Source organism: Papilio xuthus, unplaced genomic scaffold, assembly GCF_000836235.2.
Source record: "Papilio xuthus unplaced genomic scaffold, Pxut_1.1 DF827679.1, whole genome shotgun sequence".
In the NCBI taxonomy this organism is placed as follows: domain Eukaryota; kingdom Metazoa; phylum Arthropoda; class Insecta; order Lepidoptera; family Papilionidae; genus Papilio; species Papilio xuthus.
The window spans coordinates 1,757,758-1,777,568 of NW_013530970.1; the positions used below are offsets into that span (position 1 = coordinate 1,757,758).

A 19,811-nucleotide genomic window follows, 5' to 3' on the forward strand; every position below is an offset into this window, starting at 1 on the left:
AAAACTATACCTTTATGCTAAAAAAGAGATTTACTAGAGTATTATATAAAAAACAGTAGAAATGGCCATTTTCTTAAATTTTAATTTATACAGTATAATATCTCTGAAAACTTTCACTTATATGCTACTTATGTATATATAAAATATTTGTTTTGTTAGATTTATATCTTCGGGCAGTTTATTTGAAAAAGAAAAATTCTTGCTCATATTAAACTCCATACTCTTTCAAAATTTGTCCAGCTATAACAAGTCTTTGAATCTCTGAAGTGCCTTCGTATATTTCGGTTATTCTTGCATCTCGGTAGTGTCTTTCTGCTGGCATGTCGGACACATAACCCATACCTCCAAGAATCTAAAGATAGAATTAGAGAAATATTGTTATTTACACCAAAATAAATTAAAAAACAATTTATTGTGTACTTTAGCTTGCTTTCAAGTTTATGTATTGCAGTGTATTTTTTTATTCCGCGCGAAACGGATTCGCAAACCACAGCTAGTGATTTATAAAACTAGGGATATAGGATATACCCTACAATTACCTGAATACATTGATGTGATAGATATGTTGCAGCCTCTGAAGCTGCCAACTTAGCCATGGCAGCCTCTTTAGTAAATGGTTGCTTGTTATCTTTAAGCCAAGCCGCACGCCACGTAAGCAATCTGGCAGATTCTAATTGTAACGCCATGTTCGCTAGTTTAGTTTGAATTGCTTGTAACTTTGATATAGGTTTACCGAATGCTATTCTCTTTGACGCATACTCTACCGCTACATCTAATGATGCCTGGAGAAAATAATATTTATTAAAACAACCAAAATACTTATTTATAAACATACTTTTATCACACTCTTTAACAGACAGAGGGAAAGATAGTGAAAGATGACAATTTAGTTTTTAAAGCTACCATGAAAAATATAAGCTAGAAATCCAATGTTTCTTTTACCTGAGCAATACCCAATGCTTGAGCTGCAATACCAATCCTTCCAGAGTCTAATGTCATCATTGCAATTTTAAAACCAAATCCTGGCTCCCCTAAAATACTATCTTTAGGCACCTCACAATCTTCAAATATTAGAGAACATGTTGAAGACCCCCTAATACCTAACTTGTCTTCCTTCTTGCCTAATTCTAAGCCTTTTATTGGTTTAGGCAAAATGAATGCTGAAATTCCTTTATGTTTTAAACTCTTATCTGTAGTAGCAAATACAACAGATGCTTTACTTTCATATCCATTTGTAATCCAACATTTCGTCCCATTTAAAATCCACTTATCTCCCATATCTTTAGCTACAGTTGAAGCTGCCCCAGCATCTGATCCATTTCCTGGTTCTGACAGTGCAAAACATCCCACACTGTCTCCTAGAGAAATAATGAAATCATCATAAAATTTACCATAAATTGCATTATGTTTAATTAGGTAATGAGACTTTGTACTGAAGATTAGACACAAGTATATGAATTATAAATAAAATATCTTATGTGAATGTTTCAACAGTGCAAATTCTAAGTTTGATACAAAAATTACAAACAAACCCATACAAAATGGTGTCCCAAACTCCTGTTTTTGTTTATCCGTTCCCCAGTGTACAACCGGTCCAAGATATAATGAATTGTTCACAGACATGATGACTCCAGCTGATGCACAACCACGTGATATTTCTTCCAATGCTATAGCATATGCTAGATAATCTAAACCAGCACCACCTAATTCTTCCGGAGTTGCGATAGCCATAAGACCGAGATCACCCATTTTTTTTATAGCCTCTCCGGGATATTCATGGTTTTTATCATATTTAGCTGCTTGTGGCTTAAGTTCAGCTTCAGCGAAGTCACGGCATGTTTTGTACAACATTTGATATGTATCAGGTAATGCTGATAGAGATGCAATACATCTCGACTGTTTGACAGAAGTTGATACTGAAATTATTAATAATTAATAATTATGAATAAAATTGTGTTATTATACAAAAAATGAGTACTAAAATGCGACAAATTTTATTTAGTATAATTGTCTCTAGTCTAAAATTTATAAAGCTATGGTTTATTCAAATTTTTTTATCAATAAACTTTTGTATTTAGGAAATTATTAACTATATGAATAAATTATCACATTTTTTGTATAATGTTAAAGGTTCTTTAAACTTAAAGACTAACCAAAAAGATGCACAGTTCTTGAGAAAATATTCAACATTTTATTTTAATAATAAAAATTGATAAATATGGTACTTTGAACTTTGTAATTTTATCCAGTTTTTTTGCGGACGGATGTCATAGACAGTCATAGATGTCAAGTGGCGGATGTCATGATTTGTATTTAATTACTTACAGAGTATAAATAATCTTTATTTTGATCTAACTTAGCCTCACTGATTTTAATTAAAGAGCCGAATGTATGATTATTATTAGCGATAAGCACATGAACTGGTTTTCTGTAATTTCAACAAAGCAAAAGTTGAAAGTTTTTTTTCACAGTGGATCCATATGTAAAAGGCTTTGGACTTTTCCTGTGAATTTATCAAAATACGAACACATTTGACACTGACAACATCTGTCAGTGTCAAATAAAAAAGAAAAATATATTGTTAGTGTAAACGAAAAACAACAAATTAAAATGATAAAATGGAGATATTGACACGAATAGTACCTATAAATCTATTTAGATTAACTACATCTAGGCTTATATTAACAAATGTAGCACATTATACAAGGTAGGTAATGAATTATTCATATAAATTGTTATTTTTTACGCTTATAACCTAACATTTTATAAAATCTTCAGGTTGGCAGAAGTTGGGAAGTTGGAGTCGCCAAAGACAACAGGAAAATATGATACGGGTCAACTTATTTTGCATAAAGTCTTCGGATACAGAGGCGTTATATTATTTCCTTGGTTAGCTAGAGTTTATGACAGAGATGCATCTAATAAGAAAGAATACGCAGAAACCTCCAACCCTTCGGAAACGGGAGATACTCTATCGAACGTTGGCAAGGAAGTCAAAGGGAGAACACATACATTTTATCAAGTCCTCATAGACACCAGGGATGCTCCTTACATAGTAAGTATATATCAAATGTAAAAGTAACTAACATGCTTGTTACCATTTATGTCAATGCTAACAACTTTTGTCATATCATTAATTAATTCATAAAACAATTGAAGTCCAATACACACTGTGTGTTTTTCACTACATTATTGCATAAGTAAAATGATAGATAGATCTCATATATATTTTATCCTAATTAGGGTAGATAGAATTAGTTTTTACTCATAATTAGATTATTAATTAACATTTTTATTCTATGTGCCAGTAATATTTTCATTATTTCAAACCAAGCTACAAACTATTTCTTTCTCTTTGTCCATTGAACCATCTTGCATTTAGCATATCATAAATTATACTTAACATATTACTGAGGGTTTTAGTACATAATTAGTAAAGTTAATATCACATAAAAAGCATATATCATAGCTTTACATAACTAACTTAGCAGATTTTATTTTCCTTAACAGTTATTTAAAATTGAGTTCTATTTTAATAAGCAATGATACTAAATTTAAATGATTTATTGTTGACTGTGCAAACCAACATCGATATGAGACCAGAATGGAAGAAAAAGGTATCAAAATATATATTATTTATTAAAAAATGTTACTAATTAACTATGGGTGTTTGTATTAATGCTTTATGTAAAAAAGTCATTGGCATTCTAGCTTGCGTAATATGATATAGTCATTTATTTAAAACTAATCAGAAAAGTCATTCCACTATAAATAAGGACCCATTAGGGACATATATATTACAAATTATCCATTTACATCATCATTGGCTCACTAAATGTCGCCACAGAGGGGCTCGGAGCCTACACTAAGATAGGGATGACTAGGTAATAGTCAACTACACTGGTCAAGTGCGGGTTGTTTGACTTCACACATATCTTTGAATTTCTTCTCAGATATGTGCAGGTTGTATCACGATGTTTTCCTTCACAGAAAGAACGTCGTATAAATGTACATATGAAAATCGAAAAACACATTGGTATGTGGCGGGATTCAAACCCAGGACCTGCAGATTGCAATTCAAGTGCTTGACTCCTGAGCCACCGATGCTCCTAATTTACATATGTATATTTATCCGAAATTTTTATCATATAGAGAAACATTGTGATGCGACCTGCACTTACTAATATTATAAATGTGAATGTTATAATGGATGGATGGATGGATGTTTGTTAGATGGTATTTTCAGAAGGGCTGCATGGATCTCGCTGAATAATGGCATAGATGTAGAACATAGTCTGGAAGAACACATAGACTATAAATTAAGTTTTTTTTTAATACAACGCGATCGGAGACGCGGTTTTCCGTTAGTAATAACATAGAATATGTTTTTTAAAAATTTATTTTTCTTTTTAAAGTGATTTGTTATTCTTTCTATTATAAGCCAGCTATTTAATTACTTTTATCAAATAATAAAAACTTCATTCATATCATTAATTTGATTAATTACAAAGATCATTAAATAAATTGTTTTAATCACTGTAACTGTTGTAATAATTAATAACCAATTAGTAATTATTAACTTTTTTTTCACTGTAATATTCATATGCCATTTGCATGGAGATGTAAGAATAATAAATAAATGAATAATAGGAATTGTTCTAATGTAATGGGTGTTTGTTAGAAGGCATCTCCGGAAGAGCTCAGCAGATCTCGATGGAAAAACAAATGGGCTACTTATAAAGATTTTTTTTAATTCTGCAATGGACGAAGTCGCTTGCTCAAATAAAATAGCCAATAAAACGACAAAAATTATATTCACGATTGACATCACAAAATATGGAAATTAAATTATTATTATTTTATATCATCAAACGATCAATCGTTTCCCTATCTATTAATTATCATAAATGTTCCATTACTGGTGGGTTCATGGTTTCCTAGTAAATAAAAAACATAGAATCTCCAAGACGATTCTCATCATCTTCACAGCGGGCACAGACAGAGGCGGTGACCTTTCTCGGCAACCAGGAATCGAGCCGTAGCCTGTACGCGATTCCCGGACTGGACTACGTAGCACACGACGACATCATCCCTTACACTTCGCTCGAACGCGTGCCCCTCCAGCACGAGCTCTTCGACAAGTTCCTCATGCACAATCCCGACAAAGGCAAGTACCCCAATAAAGGCAAATATGCAATTCTGTTAAAGGCAAATACAAAATACCGACAAAGGCTAGTGCAAAAAATCAATGAAGATAAGTAAACAATCTCCACAAAGGCAAATACACACTGAATCCCCATAAAGGCAAGTAGACAATTTCGATTAAGGCAAGTACACAAACAATCCTGACAAATCTCAGTGTAAAATTTCGACGAGGACAAATATAAATTACCATAAGGGCAAGGCAAGTTTACAAACATTGAATAAATTATCTGTGATTGTTTATTTGAAGATCAACTCAAATGCTATGACATTTTTGTGAGTTGACTTCAATTATTTGTTATTGTGTACAATACTTTTACAGACCCACCATTCATAGCTCAAGAGACACTCAGGGCTTGGCAGAAGAAGAACCACCCGTGGCTGGAGCTAAGCGACGTGCACCGCGAGACGACTGAGGGAGTGCGCGTCACCGTCATACCTTTCTACATGGGCAGCCGGGAATCACAGAATTCAGCTGTATATTGGGTAAGATGGTCATCTCTGGATCTTATTTCATAGTTAAATATTATATTATCCTGTTATTCACAAATCAAAAGTTTTTTGCTTTGAAGAATTGTATTGTTGTGTGTGTAAAAGGGTAGGAAAAACCAAGACTAAAAGGTAGCAGTTTTAGCCTTGGTTTTTCCTATCTTACTATTGCATAATTTTGTTGTAGGTTAGTTATTATGTTTAGTAAGTAATTTATTTTATTTATGTGCAGTGGCGTTATTGCATCCGGCTGGAGAACCTTGGTGCGCAGGCGGTACAGCTGCGCGAGCGGCACTGGCGCATCTTCTCGCTCTCGGGAACGCTGGAGACGGTGCGCGGTCGTGGTGTAGTCGGCCAGGAGCCGGTGCTCGCGCGTCACGCACCCGCTTTCCAGTACAGTAGTCACGTCAGCTTGCAAGCACCCAGCGGTCACATGTGGTAAGAATAACCCGCCTTTGTCTTAATGAGGCATTTCATATTCCTACTAAAGGCATTCTCTTCCTCTTTTGAGGCATCTACTATTTCCTGACAGAGGCATTTTATTTCCGTATATTTTTGTAAAAATTAAAATGTATTTTTTCTCTTTTATAATTTAAGGGGCACGTTTAGAATGGAGCGTGAAGATGGTTACACTTTCGACTGCCGCATTCCGCCATTCTCCCTAGAGAGCAAGCCAGACGAGGGCTCGCCCATGTCGCCCACGCCCAGCGCATGACCATAGACAAATCTACCGACCCAACAGATACTATTTCTACCAACGGACCTGTCACAATATAAACTATTTCTACCAACGGCATGTAAATTACCAATGGACTTTTCTTTTTCTAATTTTGTGGTTATCAAAATTTATATTTTCAATTACATGTTCTTATTTCGTTTAGTCGGCAAATTAAACCGTAAGCGTGTAAGCTTTAAGGTTGAAAATCCAACCAATGCTAAATGAAATTTATATTAGTGCCTCTATTTGTTTTCATATGTAAAAGAGATTTATTATACTTGAAATTATAAAGAGAAAACCGTTTAAAAATGTCCATTACCGTGATAGTGCATATAGTTCTGTCTTTATTATAAATTGTTTTTTTCTTTTAAAGAGAGGTTTTTAATTTATTGTTTTAGTTATAGAACAAACATCGGCCATCATTCAGATTGTCAATTGCATCCATTTTGTTTGAAATGGAATAGTGTAGTTGTTTTTTTAAATTAATTTAATAGATCTGTAATAAATTACAGTATTAAAATGTGTTTTGTTGTTTTTATTATTTTACCACAATAAAAAAAGTTGGCATTCATCTGTGTTTCTGTGGAAATCGTGTAGATACAAAGATGAAGTGAAATATTCAAGCAATTAGTAAATATGGGTATCTGCATCTAATTAAAAATCCAGTTTTTAAAGTTTTTTTCTGTCCGAGTGTACACAAATCCGTTTTTCTTTTGGGTAATCTCCGACCGATTTTGACGGAAATTTTCTTGGCAAGTAGCTAATGTGTGGGGGAGTTACTTTGGTATTTTTTTTAATTCCGCGTCGAAGTCGCTGTAATAAGTCATTGAAGTAGAATTTTTAGGTAAAAAATAAAACACAATAATATTAAGTATTTAATGTTTATGGTATTTGTTAAGTTTCAACGCACATAAGTCATTACTAAAATGAGTTAACAATGTTTAATGAATTTGACTCTAGCAAAAAGCTTCCAACACCTACATTATTTTTTTTAAATCTAACATATCCCTAATACCTTTTGGTCTAAATTAAAAACATAACTTATATGAAATAATTAAGTGCATTTAATTTTGTACGATTTTTTAAATATAATAATTTTAATTAAAATAAATTACATAAGTGCAATGCAAAATACATTTATACCATGCCATGACTCTATGTCAAGAGAACTGAAGGCTTTTGAGCCAAACCATAAAAAAGTTAGTGTTTCAAAGAAATTAACAAATTTATTTTTAACCCTTTTATCCTACGCTGATATTAGAATACCAGAAATCAGTATAATTGTAATATGCTATACTTCCGAAATGCGAACTTGACAAATAACCTAAAAACTTATATCGGAAGAATAGTTAGTCATACTTAAAAAAACATATCTCTTTGACAATAATGTTATTCTGCGGCGTTTAAAGGGATAAAACACGTATTTAACTAATCAATGTCGAACTGTATGTTTGGAATACGGAATAAGTTTTTGCCTTCATGAGGCATTTATAATTCCCGATAGAGGCATTTACTATTTCCCAGTAGAGGCAAGGCACATTGAACTTTTTCATAAAATGGCATAAAATTTGCACTTCGCAAAGCACTTAATCGCTCTCTTTGGTAAGTACTAAGCATTACTACATATAAAACATTTTTTTTTAAATATTTACAATAAATTATACAATTAATCGAATTTTTCAATGAGTGCGGAAAAATATATTATTATTTAAGTTAGTAAATATATTTACACAAAAATTTAGTTGTGTTATTCCTTTTTTTTTCAACGTGCAAGTTGTATGATTAATGCTGCACACATTTCAAAGAACTCCATAGTGTGATGACCTTGAGGTGCTGTCGGAATGGTCATAGGGTTGGGAGGTGTGGAAGCCACCGAGGTGGAGGCAGAGTCCTCGTCATACTCCTCCTTCTCGCTGGAGAGTGACTTGAAGTCGAGTAAATATGACTTGTAGTCAACTTGATACAATTGTAGTGACATTTTGACGAATTTATCCGTCTTTTTGTTTAATGTACGTACCCTGGAAGGAACGATATGTGTTATAGGCTAAGTTTTTAAGATAAAGTCAAACCTATATAAGTGAAAACCGTCTACAGTTAGATTGGACGGACAACCCTAAGAAAGTAACTTGGTTTAGAGAGAAACATAACCAAGAAAAATATCGTGGTCCCTTGGACTCTTGCTCATCCATTTTTTTAATTTCAACGTAAATTAAAACACAAAAAATATTCTATCAACCAGATTTGAAACAAAACCGGTTACAACTTCTTTGATCGCTACAACCGATGTCTTTATAACCTATGTTGTAATGATTAGTTTTTATATACATACCTAACATGATAAGGGTTGATGACTTTCCACTCATAATCCAGTGCCTTCATAGCTCTGAACACTTCCAGCATGATATCATTCGGCTTGCTCTGAGATCTTATCCCGAGATGCCACTTCGCTCTGCAAAGTACAACATAAATTGGAAACCCCATCCACTTTTATCTTACTAAAATTTTACATGTGAATATTTGGATGGATGTATGTATGTTTGAATGTATCTCCAGAACGGCTCAACGGATCTCTATGAAATTTGGCATACATATAGAAAATAGTCTGCAAGAACACAAAAGCCAATAATTATGTTTTTTTTTTAATACTGTCGGGACGGAGTCGTGGGCGACAGCTAGTGTTTGATATAAAAATGTTAGAATGGTTTACCTTTTAACAGGCGTTCCTCTCTGCTTGTCCTGTGCGGGTAAAGCGCTGGGTGACTCCTTGCTGCGCATTGGCGCGATTCGCTCGGGATGAGGTCGTGTTGGCTCCGCTGTGTTCGGTGGGGAATGACCTGTACATTCAAAATGTTTAAAATAATAAGTGAGATATGGCTACAAGAAAAATAGCATGTATGGTTAAAAAACTTTAAACATTATTTACCTAATTTCAATCTTACTAATATTATAAATGCAAATGTTTAGATGGATGTTTGTTTGTTTGAAGGTATCTTCAGAATGGTTCAATGGAACTAGATGAAATATGGTATATACATATAAAACATAGTCTTGAAGAACACATAGGCTGTTAATTATGTTTTTTTTAAATACCGAGCGGACGGAGTCGCTGTCGACAGCTAGTACTAAATTCTAACAGAACAACTTTTAAATATTTTACATAATCTTTATTAAGTAAATTGATTTTCAGCTATTAATACACCTATTTCACGATATACCTTCCGTTTCTCTACCAACTTACCAGCAATATAGAAGTCTTTGATCTCAGCTTTAGCGGCTTCATCAGCTATTCTTTTGTTGTCTATGATGAGGTGGTAGGCTATCGCGAGCTGATCATGTTGGTTACCACTGAGCAGTGCTGTGTGCACCTCCTGCTCTTTCACACCAAACTTCTCGCACACTTCCGCTATCGCTTCTACGTCTACAAATCCACTCTCCTAAAGACATACATTTATATTAAAATTGCTTCCCTACACCACATTTTTTTAGTGTAGTAGCGTACCTTCTTCCTGAGGGGGCTAGACATATTGCATTCGCTTCAAAGTGATTCTTTTCTACATTTACACATAATTTACTTAGTTGGTAAGTTACCTAAACTTAAACTTAATATAAGTAGTAAAATAATAATTTACCTGTTCCACAGGTGATGGAAATAAATAATCAGGTAAATCCTTTTGGAACCAATCGTATTTCTTAACATCCTCTATAGTTGCTCGTTTCATTGGATCAACTTGTAACATCATGCATAACAAACTGACAACACTCTTGTTTAAATACTCTGGAATCGGGAATATACCAGATTTGATCTTCCGGAACAATGTAGGTACATGTTCGTCGTCAAATGGTAGCGTACCACATAATAATGCATATAAAATGACCCCACAAGACCAAACATCTACTTCTGGGCCTGCATATAATTTTCCTGAGATGACCTGCAAATAATTTGAGTTTCACGATCTATTCTAAAATGTTCTAATTGAATTTTTCTAAACAAAATATGTTTGGTAGTAATGATCTGCACAGTATGAAAAAACAAATCTAACCATATTTCAGCAATATCGAGTAGCATTTTTGGAGATACCTTCTAACATCCATCCATCCAAACATTCACATTTATCATATTAGCTTATTTAGCATGTAAATTTTAAATAAGTAAAGAATTTACCTCTGGTGCAGCATAGTTTGGTGAACCACAAGATGTACGTAAGAATTCACCATCCAACATCATATTAGACAGACCAAAATCTGCTATTTTCACATGCATATTATGATCTAATAGGAGATTCTCTGGCTTAAGATCTCTATGTACGATCATGTGACGATGACAATAGTCAACACCGGATATGATCTGCTGGAAGAATCTTCTGGCTTCATGCTCTTGTAGTTTGCCACGTTTGACTATATAGTCAAAGAGCTCACCACCAGAAACATATTCCATTATCATAAAGATGTCTGTTGGTGTTGATATAACCTGTAATCAAATAAATCTATTAATTAAAATTAAAATGAGTAAATTGTAAGTAAAAACTTTAAATATGAATAAAGGATACATCAGTTAAAAACACTAGGGAGAGATAGGTAAATGGCCAATGGTATATTGAAGTGGCAAACCATCAATGATGGAGGATATATGAGTAGGATAGACAGGAAGATGATCATCTTACTGTAATATATGTTATTAAATCTGTACCTGATATAATTTAATGATGTGAGGATGACGAAACAGTTTCAAATTTTGAATTTCACGTCTTATCTTGCCAACAACATCGAGGGATTTTATTTTCTGTCTATTTAAAATTTTCACAGCAACTTTGTGTTTGGTAAGTTGATGTTCGCCTATTTTTACTTTACCAAATGTTCCTACGCCTAGAGTGGCACCTAAAGTATAGTGGCCTATCTTCACGATAGGCTGGTTTCCACTAGCTACAACAGGTTTTTCAGACATATTTACGTACTGAAAATGTCCTGAAGAAGTATTACTTTAAAATACGGTCTTAACACTGTACTCTATAGAAATTTGTTTAAGTAAAATATGTATCATAGGACTGTATAAATCACCATAAAATTAAAACTATGAACTAATAAAATAAATCACACTAAATCGATTGAAAATCATCAACTTTATTTAATTATATTCGCATGTTCTTGAGATCTTGAAGTCTTGAAATATATGTCATATGTCAAACAAGTTGTCAAAATTCGACAAAAACATAACAACAAAGAGTATAAAACATTGTTCTAATGTCATAAAGCATTTACCTTTCATTATCTCTGGTTTTGTCAATTTAAGATGATTTTGACAACTTTTCATGAATTTATAGTCTATGAAGAGCATTCCCCCTTCAACCCGCATCACAGTGCCCCACCCCGCTTGTGCCTGTTCTGTCCTTTTTCTGACGGTCTATCGTATAATGAGAAAAATAGCAATATTTATGAAATCATATTTGTATACAAAATATAAGTAAATAGAAAGTGTTCAAACATGGATAAATGTGCAATTTGTCTCAAGCCTGCAGTTGTAAGTAGATAGAAACCCTCTATAATACCATTATATCACGTAGAAACCCGTCAATATTTTTTGTTTTCTTTACGAGATTGTTATAAAAATAACACAATTATATTTCGAGAAGCTCTTTCTTTAGAAATATCTGTGTGGTTTTATTTTATAAAAGTGCCTTGTAATGCATGGAGGTCGCTGTAGCAATAATAATAAAAAAACTTGCGTTCGAAACCTGCCCGCCTTATTTTTTTTCTTCTTTAGTCTCGGTTTGTTTTTTTTTACGTCTGGAACCGCGCTTTGTAAAAACGTCTTTTTCTCTGTCCATAGTTATAGCTAATAATATTCAGAAAAACCTTTGTTTTGTCAAAAACATTTTAGAAATGTACAATTTATAAATGTAGTATTTATGTATTTTTTGCAGTTGTGCTAATTTTTCAAATATTTCCTAGTTTTGAGTTGTATAAGAATATGTTAAACTTGATAAAGGCAGTTTTGTACAATTTTGTTAGCCTATTTTTTATTATACCTAATAATAATTAGTTACTATTTTATGATTTTAGCAACTGTTTGAAACTGGAAAGGATGGTGTTTATGCCTGTTTTAAATGTCAGCCTCTTGTACCAGAAGTGACTATTGGTGACCATCCATCTGAAGCCACAGAGCCAAAGTCTTCCAAAACCATAGAGGTACCATTAAATATTTATTTAGTTTTAAACTTACAAAACAACTGTTCCTTTAATAGTAAGTTTACATAGCTGTAAGCAACACTTCCGCCTAGTTAACTTTCATACATAATATGTGACAATTATATGTTAACTAGCTGTCGCACATGACTCCATCCACTATGGATAGATAAAAAACTTAATTAGTAGCCCATGTGTTCATCTAGACAGTGTTCTACATTTATGCCAAATTTTATCAAAATTCCTTACCTTCAAACAAACACTCATTCATCTAAACATTTGCATTTATAATAATAGTAAGATAACATCAGTGAAAACTTACTACATAACTATTGAAAAAGTATGTAAGCAAATGATCCCACTGTTTTTCTATGAGTAACAAGGTTACTGAAATTTCCCGGTTCTGTTTGAGTTCTTATAAATAAAACATAAATGAATGTTTTAGGTGAGCATAGACTCAATTGGATTGAATTGTGATATATGCGAGAAGTCTTTTCAGAAGAACACCCAGTTGCAGAGTCATTTGCGCAACCATCTTGCAGAGAGGCGCTTTGTTTGTACATATTGTAATAAAGGTAACATCAAAAATTGTGTTATAAAAATTTATAACTACTATATTATATACTATATTATATACTATATTATATTACATACTACCTGTTGCCCGCGACTCCGTCTGCGCGGAATAAAAAAAACTTAATAAGTAGCCTATGTGCTCTTCCATACTATGTTCAACTCTATGTCAAATTTCATAGGAATTCAATCAATGGATGTTGAATGGTTCCAGAGATACCTTCAGACATATATTCATCTATTCAAAATTCACATTTATAATATTAGTAGGATATTATACTTTTAAATTGTTATATAAATAGAAAACTGCTATGTGGTGCATTTATGGCCTCTAAAACCAGTACAAGCTGTTTTTAAATTCTTTTAAATAAATAAAAAAATAGTGTTTTAAATACTTTTTAGCTTATTATATGGAACAAATTTAAATATTTTTTTATTATTTAAATAACATTTTCCGATTGACATATGTATCTGAGAAGAAATTCAAAGATATGTGTGAAGTCAACCCGCACTTGGCCAGCATTGTTGACTATGGCCTAATCACCCTTAGTTTTGGGTAGGCTCCTAGCCCCTGGGTGGGGACATATAGTGAGCTGATGATGGTGATGATGAAATAAAACTCTGTCTTAATAATTTATGTTATATTTCCAGCGTTTTCCCAATCAAATAATTTGAGAGCACATCTCCGTATACACACAAATGAACGGCCATACAAATGCTCAGAGTGTGGCAAAGCATTTACACAGGTATGTATGTATTTTAGATATTATTAATTAGAATTATTTAACGTGAATGACATGCTGTCGTTACAAAGTTTAGTGTAAGAATGAATGGGACACATACGTCGATATTTTACTAAGGTTAGTGTTGAGTCAATACACTGCCTCATTTTCTGATTTTCTTCCTTACAGTATGTATGTATGTAACTTTGTGTTTTCACCTCAGAAACATCTATGTAATTAAAACTAGCTGTTGTCCGTCACTCTGTCTGCACAGAATTATGAAACTTAGTAGCCTATGTGTTCTTCCAGACTACGTTCTACATCTGTGCTTTCAAGATACGAAATTTTCTAAAGTTCGCGAATTTTTTTTTGTCGATATTTTGTTAATCTTTTCTTACTATATCTTAGTTTATACTAATATTATAAATGCGTATGTTTGGTTTGATGGATGTTTGAATGTATCTCCGGAACGGCTCAATGGATCTTGATGAAATTTGACATAAATAAAGAACATAGTGTGGAAGAACACATAGGCTAATAGTTAAGTAATTCCGTGCAGACGGAGTCGCCGGCGACAGTTAGTCAAATAAATCTAATTTATATTGTTTTTTCTTCTCAATTAACAATTTTTATGTTTTTAGGTGACAAATTTAAACAACCATGTCCGTTTGCACACGGGCGAGAGGCCATATGTGTGTCCGGAGGAAGGCTGCGGGAAAGCTTACGCTCAGGTAACTTTGAAAATATATTTAAACTAGCTATCGACCGCGATTCTGTCCGCGTAGAATCTAATAAAAACTTAATTAGCACTATGTGTTTTTCCAGACTATGTTCTACATATATGGCCAAATTTCAGCGAGATCTGTTGAGCCGTTCTGGAGATATCTTTAAACAAAATCTATCCATCCATCCAAACATACTATTGCCATCTGGATGGGACCTATTCGTGTAAACGATCTTTTTAAAAAGGCAATAACAACCACAGTTAATATTGATTTAGTACTAAGTTTTGAATTTATTGTAGGTGACGAATTTGAATCAACATCGCAAGCGTCACCTCTCTGGTCCAGCTCCAAAACCTGGGTATGATTGTCCTATTTGTGGGGAGAGTTTCCAGCAGCGGAATCATATGCATACCCACAGGTAACTAGACTCTTTACTTATATTTTATAATTTTTTTTTTCATATCAGTTCCAACAAGCTAGTTGCCTGTATGTTACTTAACTATGGAGGTCCTAGACAAATTGCAATAACCTTATTATGTTTAATTGTCATCCAATTCAACTTAAGAATTTTTTTTTCGACTGCCCCATTTTTACTATGGATTGGTAGGAGGGGTTAATAGGATTTATTGTGACTAATTTGCAGACCAGTGGCGCCCTTTACTGTCTAGCGCCCTGGGCGGTTGCCTAAATGCGCCCTATCATATTGCCCATAAAACATACATACAAAGTAAAACAAATACAAAAAAACTTAAAACATACAGACAGGAAACTGTCAGGCAAAAATTCAACTTAAAGGTTCATTTAGACAAGTGGGAATAGTACCAAGAACGCTCGACAGTCATTTTAGAGCGAGACAAACATATGGGATAATACGTTTGTCTCGCTCTGAAGCAACTGACAAACGTTGTTTGTACGATTCCGGCTTATGTCTAAACTAGCTGTCGCCCGTGATTTCGTCCTATATAACAAAAACTTAATAGACTATGCGTTCTTTTAGACTATGTTTTATATCTGTGCTAAATTTCATAGAGATCCGTTGAGCTGTTCTGGAGATACCTTCAAACATCCATCTAAATATTCATATTTATATTAGTAAAAGTCAGATAATATGAAGATATGTGTGCAGGCGAACTGTACACGAAGTACCAAGTGAGGTAGGTAAGAAGTCGAAGTCATCGCGGCTGTCGTGCGGCGTGTGCGGGGAGGTGCAGCCCGGCTCCTCCGCGCTACGTCATCACCTCGCCTCACATGTACACGACTCTGACAATGATGACAGTGAGTACACACTACAAATGTGAGACACAAATATATATAACAATAGGTGCGAGAGAGACGGATGCGTATCAATCATCATTTATAATACACGTAAGACAGAACTATGTTTTCGATACTGTCGGAAAGAGACGGATGCGTGGTGATCTATTGGTGCGGTGGATTAGGCATTTGAGATAGATATATGTGCGAAAGAGATGGATGCGAAACTTGTTTATAATAGCGAATGTATTTACTAGTCAAGTGAGAACGACCTATGCGTGCAATACTGAACGAAAGAGACGGATGCGTAACTACAGACGTATAAGTGCGAATGTATTGGACACATGAGACACACTATGTGTGCAAAAGAGACGGATGCGAAACGATGTGATTATAAGGGCGAAGGTATGGAATAGAAACGTGAGGCAGAACTATGTGTGTTATGTTGGAAAGAGATGGATGCGTAACTACGATATGACATAATATTGTAATATCGTAGTTTGCTTGTAGTACGAACATCAATCTAGCTAATATACCTCGCCAGAGAACCTTGAGGGAAGGAAAAGAGTTATACATTGGGAAATAGGCGTCAAGGAATGCGGATGTCTACGGGTTATCGATTGCTTGGCTATTGTAGCAGTGTGGCAGTTGTAAGTGTTTGGTGTTGTGTACAGAGCGCGTGTACTCGTGCGTGTTCTCGTCGTGCGGCGAGAGGTTCATGTCCCCGGGACAGCACACGGAGCATCTGCTGCGCGCGCACCAGCTGCGCGTGATGACTGCGCGCGCGCCGCACCCCCCGCGCCGCGGACGACCTCCCAAAGTGAGCGCATAACCACTAACCTATACACCCTTTATACCCTTTTGAGGATGACTAGCGGTTGGTAGCGATGATGAGGATCCTAAGTAATATAGATAGAATAGAATGAATTATTAGCACGTCCAAAGGCGCGTTTAAAGTAAATCGTAATCGGAATGAAGTAAAATATCTCATTGTCAAAAGATAGAACTCTTTGGCTTAACCAAAGAGTTCTATCTTACTTAATTTAAGGCACAGTTTTTTCGTTCACCATATCGATTTATCTTACCAAAGATTAAGACATTACAAAGCCTAACAAATATCATTTAAAAAGAGAGTATTTTTGTTAGTAGTAGTTTAAGAGACAAAAGCTGTAGATTAGAATCGTTAAAATGAGTCTTGTGTGATATAGAAATGACCGTAACCTCACTGTTTAATTTTCGTTTCAAATTGCAGGTGTCAAGAGATATGTTTGATCCGGAAGAGAATTCCATGTATGATGAGGTATGTACAAGTCAAATATAGACAAACAGTATATATTTTAAATTAAATAATTTTGGGTATTCTAACATTAAAAATATTTAGTAGTATATGTTTTTTCATTTAGTTTCTCAAAAAATATTTTTTTTTTCTATCAATTTAAATTACAAGTGTCGCTTTGAACTAAGGTTTTATAATTATTTTTTTATATATCTTTTAATATTCCAGGTAAAAATAATCAAACAAGAAACGCAATACTCTCCCAAATTAAAAGTACAGAGTCTGTTCCAATGAGGAACTTGTTTGTTGACGTTTCTAAATTTGTATCATAATTAGTACGGATCTGTCTAATATTAGCTACGATTGAACGAGTGAGCGAGATAGATATATACGGCAGTATAAGAAGGACAGAGACGGAAGATGTTTGATCAACTCAGGGGTGTATTTGGTCGTGTTTTATTTTATTAAAAATAAAAAAATTGCTTTCATATTTGAATGCTGCATTTAATGTTTAAAAAGAGATATAGATGGATTATAGATGGAAGTATTAGATTTGTAATTAAGTGATATTTTTAAGTGCAATTTCTTAATAAGATAGTTTATAATAAAGATATAGTTTTGACTATAGATAAGAGACAATTTTTCTTTGTGACCATTTGCTATGTTCGCACAATTTGATTTAGTTACATCGTGCATGATAACATGACCTGACGCCTATTACGTCACTGAGTGTATCGTACGAGCAATTTTGCGTACCAAAAATAAAGTACGCTTTGCAAAATAATGTGGAAACACGTAACTATCAAGTTATTGTGCACGTATAGTATTCCAGAGTTTGTAAAAAAACTTTATTGTATTCCAATGATTGGATTTTTATTTATTTGGCGTAAAATTATGAATATCATCTCGCCAATTAAATTTTAAAAAAGTACGTGAACATATTCTAAATTGCTTTTATTTTATTTTATTTTATTTTATAACATATTAAAATTTATTTGAAAATAAATATATTTTATTTAAATAAAAAAATGTTTACTTACTATAGTCTGTCAGTCTGCATCTGACAATTTTATAAACACGGCGTGATGATATTCATAACAATAACAAAAGGTACAATTATCAACACGTATATAGTGTCGAAGGAAATAGATATTAAGAAAATTGTCTACATTGAGTATATAAAGATTTTATATAATGAGTGATAATTTCGTAATCTTAAGCATCATCAGCTCACTATACGTCCCCGCCGAGGGGCTCGGAGCCTACCCTAAATTAAGGGTGATTGGGCCATAGTCAACCACGCTGGCCAACTGCGGGTTGATTTCACACATATCTTTGAATTTCTTCTCAAATATGTGCAGGTTGCATCACGTTGTTTTCCTTCGCGAATATAAATGGCAACGATGGCAAACGAGAGAGTGGCCGCCTGAAATCGCTGAAATAGCGAAACGACCGTTGCCCATAGACATACGCAATTGCATATGCGTTGCCAACCTTTAATCGACGGAGGAGAGGATGCACAGAAAGAAAAAAAATCCCTTCCCATGCATCCTCCCATCCGGAAAGTCCACTTCCACCTCCCATCCTTTCCTTATAAGAAAAAGGGTGGGAAGGGACAGAGGACTAAATTAGGTCTCCGGGACACACACTCATCAGACTGCACGCGGAATTGCTTCCACTTGACGCCTGTCTTCTGTGTGGTCGTGGTATTTCACCGGGCGAGCCGGGACAATTCGTGCGAAGATGTTAAAGCGGGCTCTACCACATTTTGCAAACAAAATAATAGTATTAAATATTTTTAATATTAAAACAAAGGTAGCGGAGGAATGTATGGATTGTATGAAAGATATACATAAGAAAGGAGTGGATTCAGATATGATGTATGGAAGAGAACAATTACGTTTGGAAAGGATTAGTTTGATCACTCATTAAATAAAAACTTAACTCTAATTATATCATAGTTATATGTTTGGAACTATTTGTGATCTAACCGTATGTTTTCATTGCCGAAACATTTGTTAAAAACATGCATCTGCGGGGTTAGACAAAATTCATCTGCTTCGAAACGATTCCATAACGAACTTATTCGTACATTTTCGAAATTTATTATAAAATCTTCTCGGATCGAATGCATTTTGTCTAGATCTGTTAATTATTTCAAGGACGTGAAATTTCAAAGTGTTTCTATACAAGTTTTTCGACAATGGGAATTCACGGTACACATAACAACTTATCAGAGATATTTTGAGAATGTTTAAAAAACACGGTTATATAAGACGATTATTTTTTTAGATATCGCAAATGTTTTAGTTAAGGTAATAGAAGTGATTATGGATTTATGATATTAGGAATTCTAACAAACATATCCAAATAACTCTCCTTTTAAAGTCACAGACTTATTAAATTCAGACATGTTTATATCACTTTAAACAGCCATTGGTTTTTGAGACTAAATCTGTATAAAACATATCGTTGTCCCTGTCATTATCTTTGACAAAACAGAGATAACAATATATTTTAAACGGGGATTTTGGTCTTAGAAACTCAAGATAAAACGTTCCGAAATAATTCCATAGACAATAAAAGATATTTTCAGTGAAATTTGTCAATTTAATTTCACATTTCTTAAAGAATTTGAGTCGCTATGGACATATAAAGCGAAATTTTATATT

At 33.8% G+C, this 19,811-nt stretch overlaps 4 protein-coding genes across 7 annotated transcripts; 2 read left to right on the forward strand and 2 right to left on the reverse strand.

Annotated features, from left to right (window-relative positions):
* Positions 1 to 19: 19 nt before the first annotated feature.
* On the reverse strand, positions 20 to 2,269 carry Arc42 (Activator-recruited cofactor subunit 42). The gene is made up of 5 exons (XM_013312342.1): positions 2,154 to 2,269; positions 1,533 to 1,916; positions 943 to 1,358; positions 540 to 782; positions 20 to 352 (listed from the first exon to the last, which is right to left on the reverse strand). Exons 1-5 carry the CDS (start codon positions 2,188 to 2,190, stop codon positions 209 to 211), a joined length of 1,224 nt encoding a protein of 407 aa, XP_013167796.1. The 5' UTR covers positions 2,191 to 2,269; the 3' UTR covers positions 20 to 208.
* A 271-nt stretch (positions 2,270 to 2,540) lies between these two features.
* Positions 2,541 to 6,904, forward strand: POLDIP2 (DNA polymerase delta interacting protein 2). 3 transcript variants are annotated; one of them, XM_013312344.1, is made up of 7 exons: positions 2,541 to 2,707; positions 2,779 to 3,055; positions 3,573 to 3,617; positions 4,990 to 5,167; positions 5,540 to 5,688; positions 5,924 to 6,129; positions 6,289 to 6,904. In XM_013312344.1, exons 1-7 carry the CDS (start codon positions 2,619 to 2,621, stop codon positions 6,404 to 6,406), a joined length of 1,062 nt encoding a protein of 353 aa, XP_013167798.1. In that variant the 5' UTR covers positions 2,541 to 2,618; the 3' UTR covers positions 6,407 to 6,904. The 3 variants fall into 3 exon arrangements, with proteins under 3 accessions (XP_013167798.1, XP_013167797.1, XP_013167799.1); XM_013312343.1 differs by having other exon boundaries at positions 2,542 to 2,707; positions 5,525 to 5,688; positions 6,289 to 6,902; XM_013312345.1 differs by lacking the exon at positions 3,573 to 3,617 and having other exon boundaries at positions 2,542 to 2,707; positions 5,525 to 5,688; positions 6,289 to 6,898.
* Positions 6,905 to 8,126: 1,222 nt separating this feature from the next.
* On the reverse strand, positions 8,127 to 11,567 carry AMPKalpha (AMP-activated protein kinase alpha subunit). The gene is made up of 7 exons (XM_013312549.1): positions 11,097 to 11,567; positions 10,572 to 10,877; positions 10,039 to 10,338; positions 9,648 to 9,843; positions 9,117 to 9,243; positions 8,739 to 8,858; positions 8,127 to 8,427 (listed from the first exon to the last, which is right to left on the reverse strand). Exons 1-7 carry the CDS (start codon positions 11,349 to 11,351, stop codon positions 8,172 to 8,174), a joined length of 1,560 nt encoding a protein of 519 aa, XP_013168003.1. The 5' UTR covers positions 11,352 to 11,567; the 3' UTR covers positions 8,127 to 8,171.
* A 191-nt stretch (positions 11,568 to 11,758) lies between these two features.
* On the forward strand, positions 11,759 to 18,044 carry LOC106117796 (zinc finger protein 239). 2 transcript variants are annotated; one of them, XM_013312239.1, is made up of 10 exons: positions 11,759 to 11,924; positions 12,467 to 12,592; positions 13,035 to 13,164; positions 13,814 to 13,908; positions 14,526 to 14,615; positions 14,909 to 15,027; positions 15,736 to 15,884; positions 16,538 to 16,683; positions 17,116 to 17,163; positions 17,368 to 18,044. In XM_013312239.1, the coding sequence occupies exons 1-10, from the start codon at positions 11,889 to 11,891 to the stop codon at positions 17,431 to 17,433; spliced, it is 1,005 nt and encodes a 334-aa protein (XP_013167693.1). In that variant the 5' UTR covers positions 11,759 to 11,888; the 3' UTR covers positions 17,434 to 18,044. The 2 variants fall into 2 exon arrangements, with proteins under 2 accessions (XP_013167693.1, XP_013167694.1); XM_013312240.1 differs by having other exon boundaries at positions 13,089 to 13,164.
* Positions 18,045 to 19,811: the final 1,767 nt, after the last annotated feature.

What these genes read in the sequence shown, in the direction of transcription:
- Arc42 (XM_013312342.1), bottom strand. Translation starts at nt 2,190, where the DNA reads ATGTTGAATATTTTCTCAAGAACTGTGCATCTTTTTG. An exon ending in AAGAACTGTGCATCTTTTTG is followed by an intron (nt 1,917 to 2,153) that starts GTTAGTCTTTAA and finishes TAATAATTTCAG; the next exon opens with TATCAACTTCTGTCAAACAG. An exon ending in TATCACATCAATGTATTCAG is followed by an intron (nt 353 to 539) that starts GTAATTGTAGGG and finishes TTCTATCTTTAG; the next exon opens with ATTCTTGGAGGTATGGGTTA.
- POLDIP2 (XM_013312343.1), top strand. Translation starts at nt 2,619, where the DNA reads ATGGAGATATTGACACGAATAGTACCTATAAATCTATTTAGATTAACT. An exon ending in AGAATTCAGCTGTATATTGG is followed by an intron (nt 5,689 to 5,923) that starts GTAAGATGGTCA and finishes ATTTATGTGCAG; the next exon opens with TGGCGTTATTGCATCCGGCT. An exon ending in GCACCCAGCGGTCACATGTG is followed by an intron (nt 6,130 to 6,288) that starts GTAAGAATAACC and finishes TTATAATTTAAG; the next exon opens with GGGCACGTTTAGAATGGAGC.
- AMPKalpha (XM_013312549.1), bottom strand. Translation starts at nt 11,351, where the DNA reads ATGTCTGAAAAACCTGTTGTAGCTAGTGGAAACCAGCCTATCGTGAAG. An exon ending in CAAACTATGCTGCACCAGAG is followed by an intron (nt 10,339 to 10,571) that starts GTAAATTCTTTA and finishes AATTATTTGCAG; the next exon opens with GTCATCTCAGGAAAATTATA. An exon ending in AGAGGAACGCCTGTTAAAAG is followed by an intron (nt 8,859 to 9,116) that starts GTAAACCATTCT and finishes TGTACTTTGCAG; the next exon opens with AGCGAAGTGGCATCTCGGGA.
- LOC106117796 (XM_013312239.1), top strand. Translation starts at nt 11,889, where the DNA reads ATGGATAAATGTGCAATTTGTCTCAAGCCTGCAGTT. An exon ending in AGTCTTCCAAAACCATAGAG is followed by an intron (nt 12,593 to 13,034) that starts GTACCATTAAAT and finishes TGAATGTTTTAG; the next exon opens with GTGAGCATAGACTCAATTGG. An exon ending in TTGTACATATTGTAATAAAG is followed by an intron (nt 13,165 to 13,813) that starts GTAACATCAAAA and finishes TTATATTTCCAG; the next exon opens with CGTTTTCCCAATCAAATAAT.